This window comes from Camelina sativa, chromosome 16, assembly GCF_000633955.1.
Source record: "Camelina sativa cultivar DH55 chromosome 16, Cs, whole genome shotgun sequence".
NCBI lineage: Eukaryota > Viridiplantae > Streptophyta > Magnoliopsida > Brassicales > Brassicaceae > Camelina > Camelina sativa.
The window spans coordinates 10,051,108-10,062,877 of NC_025700.1; the positions used below are offsets into that span (position 1 = coordinate 10,051,108).

Genomic DNA, 11,770 nt, shown 5'->3' on the forward strand with positions numbered 1-11,770 from the left:
TTTTCTATCATTAAAAATATTCTTACAAAAACATTTTTTCCCGCCAAAATTACAAAACCACAAAATTGTACATTATCACCAAAATTATACATTTAAATGGGTTCAATAGATTAAACGAGGCAATATATGTTTATATGGATATGGTTAAATGAATTTCAAATATATATGGATTTAAATGGGTTTATGATAAGGTCCCAACTTGTCCCTCCCCACCAACCTAGCTCGTCCGTGATCAAAGGGACGGTTCCCATGTTTTCTAAACGAAGACTCCATAACACGACCATACCTTACATGGGATGAAACACTATTAGGTTTCTTCACCATCTTCATCTTCTTACTCCAAGTTGTTGCTCGATCCTCCCAATGATGTTGGATCAATACCTTCTTCACCTCATCATGTAGGTGAAACGACCTGATCTTTTTTTTTTAATAATAAATAATAATAAAATAATAATAATAATAAATAAACTACAACTAGTGGTCCCATATTCACTAGCCACCTATCCACAATCACAAACAACAGCGGAATAACAAATACCAATATCCAATAATACTCAATAATAGAATAACCAATATCCAAACATAACCATTCTAATGTCAAACAACAGGAAACAAGGAACCGACAACCTAGCAAGTTCTAAAGACCCATCTCTAGCAACCTAACAATGCCAGACAACAACCAATCGAGTCCCTAGAACATCCTCCTCTTCATTACTTTGATTCCACGATCACACTTTGCCTTTACCTGCACCACAAACACAAATTGAGATGCATGAGTATTTGATAAACAATCAGTGAGGCAATCCTCCCATCTAATGGGCTATACACACAAACAACAATGATTCCAAAGTTCCAAACAATCAACAAGCAAGTCATACAAACCAGGAAAACAAACATCATCTCGCTGGAAGGGAGGTGTCGACCGACACCAGCCGAGTGTAGACCGACACTGGCCTTGGTGTCGACCGACACTACCCCACAGTGCTGATCGATGCCTGATTTTCTGGTGTCGATCGATACTCCCTATACAACCGCGATCTGCTCGAAGCCGAGAGTCGAATCTCGCTCCCAAACTCCTCTAAATCGCCCAATACTCAAAACCTAAGCCATATACGTCCATAGGAACCTGTAACAACCAATCCCAACAAGAAAAACACACAAAACAACCACAAACAAGCAAGAACAATGAAATCAAAGGCTTAGATTAGCCATGGTCATGCACTCACCTCTTTGCAGGAAGATTTAGACCAACAACAACGAATCCTACACTCTCAGCAACCTTCTAACACGTTCCTAGCCTTGAATCCTCACTCCCACATCAAGATCTCTCCAAAAACGCCTTCAAATCTCACAAACTCTCTCCAAAACCTTAAGAAACTGTTTCTCTCCTTTTCGCTCTGTTTCAAGCGGCGACAACCCACAAAAACAAGACCTAGGTCGTTTTCTCACTTTAATATCTCAGTTCTATGGTTTTCCCTAAACCAAACCGACCAAAATCGACAATTAAATCAGAAATAAGTGATGTCGACCGACACCACCATGGTGTCGATCGCACCCTCCCCCAAAACGCACAGTTTTAGTTTGCAGGTGTTACAATAGGTTAACTAAATCTTCCTTGACTGTATTTATAACCAACATACTATAAGAGTGGTCCGGATCAAAACCAAAAAAATATGATAAAAATATATTTTGATACCACAAAGTGGTCCGGATCAAAACCAAGATAGATGGTGGTACAAAGGTTTCTTTTGATACCACAATGTGGTCCGGATCAAAAGCGAGATGGCTCTGATATCGATTGATAAGGTCCTAATCAGAGTTTATAAGAGAAAACAAGACTTTAACTACTTTTCTTCATTATCTCCCTTTGGTTTACATCGACATATATATAGAAAAACACAATAAAAGATTTGTATCTATCTAGTTCCTAGATACAAGGTAAACACAAACAATAAAAGTGTGAGAAAACAAGAAGGATAAGTATAGAGTAAATTTTCTCTTTTATTGGAGAACATCCAAAACGTGAGACTCAACCAAGGTAGAATGGAGTAGGCTTTTTCACACTCTTGGGCCTTAAGACTCGTACGTGTGGTTGATGCAGCCTATCAGTTTATACTTAAATAGAGTGGATTTAAATAGGATGAGTTTAAATGAGATAGGTTTACCCATTTTAACATTCCTAGCCGTTTCACACAATCAGGCTTAGCCTCTCATTGATTCAGCCCATCAAAAACTAAACAATCTTCCAAAAGATGAACAATAAAATATCACTTACATGCAAGCCACGGAACTTGTTATATGGTGCGACAGATTTGAGTCTACATTAATATAAAATAAATTTCGGATTTTTTAAAATTAAAACCTCTTATAACAATTAAAATATTCTTGGACATAAATGTAATCATTCAAGTTTTAAAAGATTAATTTCTAAGCATAGTCTACAAAAACACGAAACTGACTTTAGTAATTGATATACAACATCTATTTTATTATTAATAATGTTTTTTTAATAAATAAATGATTTGATATATATCACATGATAACAAAAGATCAGTTGAGAACTTCCAAGAAGAAACTAGCTTATAATCTTTTATGTTTAAGAGAGCTTTTTTATTTATATTCTAAGACGACGCATTCCACAGTTTCAGACAATAACTTTTTTTTTTTCACCCTTTTCTTAGAATTGTTCTTCGTCTGTATATATATAAATGAACGAATCTATCTTAAATATCATATTGTTTATGGTACTTAAGGTCAATGAGATTACTTACAGCCTACTCATCTGAAAGCAACGTGCAAATAAAATGTGCTTACCACTCTCTGAGACCATCAAATATAAAGAACAAAGTTTCAAGCTTTCAGCTAGACGAAACAAAAAGTGACATTTTTTTCCTTTTTCTTCTTTTTCATAATCCACCAAAATATAATCAAAAGCTGCAATACAAGGTCCAAATAAGGGAGAACATCTCCTAAAGAACCAAGTACTGTAGAACTCAAGCTATCTTCATTGTGGCTGGAGTTTTATGCTTCTATGCTGCCTTAATCTCGAGCGCAGGTGGAACTGGCGGTGGAGGTTTATTCATTCCAATCATGACTATGAAAACAACTTCAAGTTTCTCTGGTATAATTAAGAATTAGATGTTAAATTTTATTGATAATGTTTGAATTTTAAAGGTAACATGCACACGGGTTTTAGAATTTATTTGGTGGGTTTTTCTAAAATTATATTTAATTTACACACTCTATTATATATAACGTTTATGTTAACGACTAATTTTGAAGATTCAAACTTATAGAATAAGATTTTACAATCTGCATGCTTGATATATATGGTTAAATTATCTTCTATATATTAAAAGAACGTTTTTAGTGCTTATGTGATTATGTCGTAAGTTCACTTGTATAATAAGTTCATATTCGAATGGGCCAACTGAGTTTGTCTTCTATATGATTGACTTATTATGTGGTATAAATATGAGTCTTAAGTCATACACATAACACATATCATCCGATGATGGATGTTTTCTACAAGGACCTCGACTGCCCTGTATATCATACAACTCAAAGTCTCAAACTAAACAATAGTGATCATTCACATACATGTGCCAAAGAACTTCGACTTTTCTAAGTATACGCAGAGGATCATATATATCTTGTTGAATTCTTATAACCGTGGAAGCATTTGCATTGAACTTATAGTCCCAAATTTCTACGGATTTTAATTCATTATATTTGCTTCTTTTGTTTCCAATGTTATTTGCAATGGAAGGGAAGCGTTTCTTGGGCCAATACTTGATATGGGTGATGTTGCTGTTGGGGCAGCTGCATGAATGCAAAAGCTGCATTGAGAAAGAAAGAAAAGCTTTGTTGGAGCTAAAGAAATATTGGATGTCAATGACCGAAGAGTCGGACTTGGACTACGTTTTCCCTACTTGGAATAATGACGACACAAAGAGTGATTGTTGCCAGTGGGAGGGCATTATGTGCAATCGTACAAGCAGGCGGCTAATCAAGCTTTCCATTAGTGCTACGAATTTAAAAGAGAATTCTCTCCTAAATCTTTCTTTACTACATCCCTTTGAAGAGGTTCGAAGTCTGGAAGTATTAGCAAGGCTCAATGGCTTTACTGATAATATTGGAGGTATATTGGGGTTTTCACAGTCTAGAATACCGTTTTGGTCTCTATTTGGGAACAACTTTTTCTAAAGATTTGAAACTAGTTTAGTTACATTTTCCTCAGCATCAAATGGTTACATTTTCATAAGATCTACTCTCTTGATTCCATTCAGTTAATATATATATATATATATGATATATTGATGTGATTAGGGTGGACTAGTTACTATTTCTATACTCGCTTACACGCTTTTCGTTGGCAGGTTATAAAAGCTTAAAGAAATTAAGGAACCTGGAGATTCTGGATCTCTCTTACAATAGATTCAACAACAGCATATTTCCCTTTCTTAATGCTGCTACATCACTTACAAGTCTTTCCCTTCAGGACAGCTTTATGGAAGGCCCTTTCCCTTTTGAAGGTTGTTATTTGTAACCTACTTATTAATGATGTATGTTTGGTTATTTCATTTGGTTTTTATATGGCTACAATTTGCTATCTCTTCTTTTAGTTGTAATCATTCTTATATTTTTTTGGACTATCTTTCAGAAATAAAAGACTTGACAAACTTGAAACTGTTGGATCTTAGTAAGAACAAACTAAACGGCACCATGCTAGGTACCATCTACGTCAATCACCACTATCCATCTATAGATTTAATTTCATAATACGTTTGTTCATGTCGTCATATACATAATAATTATAGTTGTCTTGCTTTATGTCTCTTTCTCTTGCGGCAGGGTTGAATCATCTAAAAATGCTAGAAGCTCTGGATCTAAGTTACAACTTTTTTTCTAGCATAATGGAACTGCAAGGCAAGCTTTATTTTTAGAGTTATTTGGGGAAATGATATGTTTTTGAAACAAAATTGACAAATCAATACATTCACTATTTACAATTAGAAAAAACAACGTTGACCACTATTCACCTATTTATATTGTCTTTTTTGTCATTCAAGACCTTACTTAATTACATCTTATGCCATTACTCTTATTTTCTCCCATTTTCTTGTTTTTTTAAATAATTGTTAATATATTTCTTTTTTTAGATACATAAAAATATATTTTTTTTCTTTACAATTTGATATGAATTTTGTTTAATATTTTTTATTATATTATATTATCTGTACACTATTTTAAGTGTACAAGTGTCTATACATCTTATTAAGTGTACACATAATTAACATATATCTGTACACATAATTAAATGTACACATTAAACAAATTACATCAGTACACTAGATAATGTGTACAAACATCTGTACACTCAATGATGTGTACAGACATCTGTACACTCAATAAAGTGTACGGATACAAAATTTGTAAAAAATATTTAACATTATCAAATAAAATCATCAAACAATATGCATATCAAATTGTAAAGAAAAAACATAGATATTTATATATCTGAAAGTTTTTGAAAACCAATTTTAATTAGCTAATATTTTTGTTTTTATATTATATAGAATATAATAAACAAATAAAAAAAACCCACATAACCACTCTCTTCCTTCCCTCTCTCTCTCGTCTTTCTTCTCCATAACTCTCGATGCCCTTCTCGTAATACTCTCTCAATCACTATGTCCCACACACTTTGCTATCTCTTGCTACCTCTATCTCACACCTCCCTCTTTTTCCAATTATATTATTAAGTGATTGTATTATTCTCCTAATTATGTTTCAAAAATGTACTAAAATGCTAACAAAACCTATTATCGAGACATACAATTACTTCTATTATTCACATCTTGTTGTTTTCCAAACTATTTTTTTTGCAGTAGTGTGTGAAATGAAGAATCTGCAAGAGCTCAATCTCCTTGGAAATTATTTTGTGGGTCAGCTTCCTCTTTGTTTTGGTAGACTAAACAAGCTACGGGTTCTAGATTTCTCATCCAACCAGTTAAGTGGAAATCTACTATCTAGTTTCAACAGCCTTGAGTCCCTCGAGTATCTATCATTATTAGATAACAACTTCACAGGCGTATTCTCTTTTGATCTGCTCTCCAACCTAACAAAGCTTAAGGTGTTCAAACTTTCATCAACATCAGAAATCAAAGCAGAGAGTAATTTGGTGCCAAGATTTCAACTGAGTGTTGTTGTACTACGAGTTTGCAGCTTGGAGAAAATCCCTTTCTTTCTCTTGTACCAAAAGAACTTGCGTCTAATTGATCTATCAAGGAACAGATTATCCGGAAATGTTCCTACCTGGCTGTTGGCGAATAATCCGACACTTGAAGTATTACAGTTGCAGAAAAATTTATTCACTATCTTTCAGATGCCTACAATAGTACATAATTTGCAGTTCTTGGATTTCTCAGTGAATCATATTAGTGGACCATTCCCTGATCATATTGGTCATGCACTTCCACATCTGGTACGAATGAACGGCTCAAATAATGGGTTTCAAGGACATATACCATCGTCTATGGGTGAGATGGTAAACATTACATTCCTGGATCTATCTTATAATAACTTCTCTGGGAATCTCCCTAGAAGCTTTGTCACGGGGTGTTTTTCACTTCAACACCTCAAACTCTCTCACAACAAGTTTAGTGGCCATTTTCTTCCTAGAGGAACAAGCTTTACTTCACTAGAAGAGTTGAGAATTGATAGCAACTTATTTACAGGGAAGATCGGAGTTGGTTTGCTTAGCTCCAACACTACATTATCAGTTCTTGACATGTCCAACAATTTTTTCACGGGGGATATTCCAGGTTGGATGTCTAACTTATCTCGTCTCACTATCTTATCGATATCAAACAATTTCTTAGAAGGTACAATACCAACATCTTTGATGTCCATTGGCTTTCTTTCACTTATTGACCTATCTGGAAACATATTATCTGGATCTCTACCGTCACATGTTGGTGGGGAGTTCGGGATAAAATTGTTTCTACACGACAACAACCTCACAGGACCTATTCCTGACACGTTGTTGGAACATGTCCAAATACTTGATCTACGGAACAATAAACTTTCTGGGAGTATTCCACAATTTATCAATGCCAAGAGCATATATATTCTTTTGTTGAGGGGAAACAATTTAACAGGATCGATCTCAAGACAGCTGTGTGATTTGAGCAAAATCAGACTTTTAGATCTTTCAGATAACAAGCTCAATGGCATCATACCTTCATGCCTATATAATTTATCATTTGGACGAGAAGATACAAATTTCAATATAGGTACAGCCATATGGAAGATTACTCCGTTCAAATTTTACGAGTCTACATTTTTGGTAGAGGAATTCGAGGTAATATCCTCTAGTTTTCAAGGCATTGAAATTAAATTTGCAACTAAGCGAAGGTATGATACTTATTTTGGAGCAACTGAGTTCACCAATAACGTACTTGATTATATGTATGGAATGGATATGTCAAGCAATCAATTACATGGGGTTATCCCAGCAGAGCTTGGAGATCTTACAAAACTACGAGTCATGAATTTATCTCGTAACTTCTTGTCGAGTTCCATACCATCCAGCTTCTCCAATCTCAAGGATATTGAGAGCCTTGATCTTTCGCATAACATGTTACAAGGAATAATTCCTCACCAACTAACCAGCCTTTCTTCTCTTGTTGTCTTGGATGTATCTTATAATAATTTATCTGGAATCATTCCTCAAGGAATGCAATTTAATACCTTTAGCAAGAACAGCTACTTGGGCAATCCCCTTCTTTGTGGACCACCGACCAAAAGAAGTTGTGAGGCTAAGAAGAGCTCAAAGGAATCACAAAATGAAGGAAAAGAAGAAGATGATGAAGCCCCATTTGACATGTTGGCACTCTATTTTAGTACTGTTTCAACTTATTTAACCACACTAATAGGACTTCTAATACTTATGTTATTTGATTGTCCTTTGCGTCGCGCATGGCTCCACATTGTCGATGCTTCCATCGCCTTAGCCAAAAGTATGTTGCGCTAAAGTCATTTCACCTCGTTTTTTTTACAATTGTGTTTCTATAACTATATATGCTTTGGATTTACCTTACATAGTTATTATTAAGAGTATCAACTATAGAGGTACCGATTTGAAGTGTTGAAACCATCGATATGCATCGTTATGAATATTTTATGTTTCTGTATAAAGTTAACTTATGTAATGTATCAGCGAGCTTGATTAGATGAGCATGCTTGGGATCCAGAGCTGAACTAATATTAATCGAATCATCTGGTACAAACCATATAAATCATTTGAAATGAAAATTCAATAATCTAGGTAAAAAATAAGTATTAAAATTCCTTAAAATACTAATAAACTAAGTTGTTTTTCAGAAATACCATCACCTAAAATTTCTTTTCCATAAATACCACTACAAATTTTTAGGATTTAGGATTTTGTTTTTAGACCATCTCCTATAGTTTTCCCTATTTTTTTCTCTACAACTGATTCGTCACTAGCATTTCAAACCAACATATCTCAATTTTTTCCTTTCTCTCTCTCACGTCAACCCCTTACATCATCAGTATTAATCATATCTCATCTCTGGTGACAACTGCAGGTCATGAAACGGCAATATAAATCCCCATGATGGAGATGACCGCGGCAAAGCATAGTTAAAACGGTTGCGAAATAGAAGTTAGAAGCAAACATGATCAGTCACAGGTCACATCCATTAACCTATTGTTCTCTTCCTTGGCCTTTCCCTCTATTTCTTTTCATTTTCCCCTTACGTAATCGTAACAAATAGATAAGAATTTACATCTTTTAATTCTGTTAAATTTTCTATGATACTCTATTTTATTTTATTAATTAGAAAATATAGGCCATGAATGTTTGAAGTTTTTAAAATTGTTTCGGATTTTGGATTTTGGTTTTTGGTTTTAGTTTTTAGATTTAGATTTTTCTGGTTTTTGATTTGTAATATAAATATTAGTTTTCTTAAAAGCTTGAATGGTAGTTTATTTAGTTTTGGTTTAATGTTGGTAGATTATATTTTTTTGGCAAAAACAAATAAGCAAATAATATATAATGTGATCGATATTTTTGGAGGGAGAAACTCAAAATATATGGATTTTGATTTTTGTTTGAAAATTTGTTAAAATACTTAACTACTAGATTCTCTATCATTTTTAGGAGAACTTATTTTTTTCAAAATCATGAATGGATATAAAATAAATTATTATAAAAACTAAAGCCAAAAACTACTTCAAAAACAACAAACATTCAAGACCTTAATTTATATATATAATGAGAAGAGAGAAAAGCACATGTTGTAAGAGAAGAGTTAATGTTGCCAACTTCTACCTACCATTAAAGTCTCTGATTCTAGTGAATCAATTTTTACCTGAAAATATAATCCGAACGTCAATTCTTCAATTTCTCACAAATTTCTTAGTCACAACCTCTTCTGATCATTTTTGTAAACCGAACTTCCGACGAAACAAGTAAAAAAAACTCGCAGTTAAACGAGAAGGAAACCACCTAAAAAAAAAAGAATTTGGACTGCCATGGAGGTAATTATAGTAACGCCCGGAGAGAAAAAGTCAATCTTGCAAAATCATCTATCATGTTTGGGAAGAAAGTATCAAACAAAACTAGAATGCAGCTAAAAACTATAATTGGTATTTCTAAAGAAGGGAATATAGGCTTCTTATCTGAGTATCAGAAAAATGACCAAAATCAACCCCAACTATTTTCCGTACGTTTTTTCATACCTATATTTCAACACCCTGTAAATAACAACCTAAACTGTATTAAAATTTGCTACCTAAACTATATAAAATGTTGTCAATTTCAACGTATATTCGAACAATGTTAAGTCAGAGTTTAACGATGTTAAGTTAGATGGTCCGTGACATCCACGTAGCACTGGGACTTACCAAAACTACGTCGTTTTGGTCATTTTTGGATGTGTTGTGGCAAGAAATGACCAAAAATGAAGTCTCACAACACACCCAAAAATGGACTTCAATATCCCATTTTTTTGTCAAATGCTTTGTTTCTTGTCACAACACACCTAAAAATGACCAAACGATTTAGTTTTGGTAAGTCTTAGTGCCACATGGACGGCCAGATTGTCTGAATCAATATCGTTAAAATCTGACTTAACAATGTTCGAATAAACATTAAAATTGACAACATTTTATATAGGTAGCAAATTTAAATTTTAATACAATTCGGATTGTTATTTGCGGGGTGTTGAAGTTTAGGTATAAAAAAGCGTTTGACAAATAGTTGGAGTTGATTTTGGCCATTTTCCCGAGGCTTTGATCTTGACTCTTTAGGACTCTAGACTCTAAAAAGAAAACAAATTTCGTGGCAAGGTCCTGCAAAACAAATTAAGAGAAAATGGAAACAATGAAAACTGAACTTACCTTGTTCGAGGGGATTAGAGGCCACGTTGGAGTAGTGTTTGCTCGCTTCTTTTTCTTCATGTTTCTTATTTTGGCATGTAGTCTTTAGTTGGTTGCAAGCCTTCGTAAGATTGTTCCTCATCCTCCTTGTTGTCGGAATCATCAACTCGCTTGTCTCCCTCGCCGTGTTGTTGACCGCCATGATTGTCTAGCTGTTCAGTTTTAAAACCATCACTTCATTGATGATTTTCAATGCGCATGTTGTTGGTTTTGACTGTTGGATTGTTGATGGAGCTAAGTAGTGTCTCGACGGCTTCATTGAACGTCTCCCTAAGCTTTCTAGTGCGGGATCGTTTCATAGGTCCGTTGACTACCATAGATATCTACGGAGCAATGTCATTTGGTTCGAAGATGTCTTCGTCTTTTCGTTCGATATCTACATCATCCTCTCCCTCTTGAGAAGGTTCTGACCTCAGAACTGTGTTTCCTGTATCGAAAGACTAAGTCGGCGACATTAAAACTCACCCGGTTGATCGAGCGGATATGCGTTATTGTTGATCCGCTCCAACACTTTAAATGGTCCGTCACCGCGAGGTGCAAGTTTGGAACTCCGCTTGATTGGAAATCCATCAGTCCTCATATGTAACCACACCTATTCTCCGGGCTAAAAAATGACCTCCTTATGGCTTTTTATCCACCCTTTATTTGTACTTTTCAATTTTCTTCTCTAGGTTTTTCTTGACGACTTGGTGTAGCTGCTTTACAAGTTCATCTTTGCGTCCTCTGTCTTGATCAAAATGTGAACCGGGCAGTAACGGCAACAAGTCTAGCGGTATGAGAGGTTTAAATCCGTAGATAACCTCAAAGGGACAAAAACTAGAAGCAAAATATGTAGCACAATTATAAGCAAATTTGATATACGGTAAACACTCAAGCCAACTCCTAAGATTCTTACCAACCATGACACTTAGTAACATAGTTAGAGTACGGTTTACAACATCGGTTTGACCATTGTTTTGAAGGTGGTAGGTGGTGGAGAAGAGAAGCTTTGCTCCCAATTTTCTCCATAATGTTTTCCAAAAGTGGCTCATGAAATTTGTGTCCCTGTCGGACAAAATGGTCCTGGGGACTCCATGTAAACGTACCTCCTCATTAAAGAACATATCGACGATTTGTGTGGCATCGTTCATCTTATCATAAGGAATAAAAATGAGTCATTTTTTAGAAGTGATCCACCACTAGGAAGATGGAGTCCTTGTGCTCAATCATTGGTAGACCTAAAACAAAATCCATAAAAATATCCTCCCAAGGAGCATTAGGATAGGTAAAGGCATGTATAAACCGTGGGGGGGGGGGGGGA

At 34.8% G+C, this 11,770-nt stretch overlaps 1 protein-coding gene across 1 annotated transcript; it reads left to right on the forward strand.

The window, feature by feature from the left end:
- LOC104753539 (probable LRR receptor-like serine/threonine-protein kinase At4g36180) lies at positions 2,985 to 8,038 on the forward strand. The gene is made up of 6 exons (XM_019237737.1): positions 2,985 to 3,121; positions 3,770 to 4,141; positions 4,380 to 4,535; positions 4,664 to 4,732; positions 4,855 to 4,929; positions 5,892 to 8,038. The coding sequence occupies exons 1-6, from the start codon at positions 3,091 to 3,093 to the stop codon at positions 8,036 to 8,038; spliced, it is 2,850 nt and encodes a 949-aa protein (XP_019093282.1). The 5' UTR covers positions 2,985 to 3,090.

Coding starts and splice junctions, on each gene's coding strand:
- LOC104753539 (XM_019237737.1), top strand. CDS start 3,091: ATGACTATGAAAACAACTTCAAGTTTCTCTG. Junction 3,122..3,769: donor AACAACTTCAAGTTTCTCTG/GTATAATTAAGA, acceptor TTGCAATGGAAG/GGAAGCGTTTCTTGGGCCAA. Junction 4,142..4,379: donor CTTTACTGATAATATTGGAG/GTATATTGGGGT, acceptor TTTCGTTGGCAG/GTTATAAAAGCTTAAAGAAA.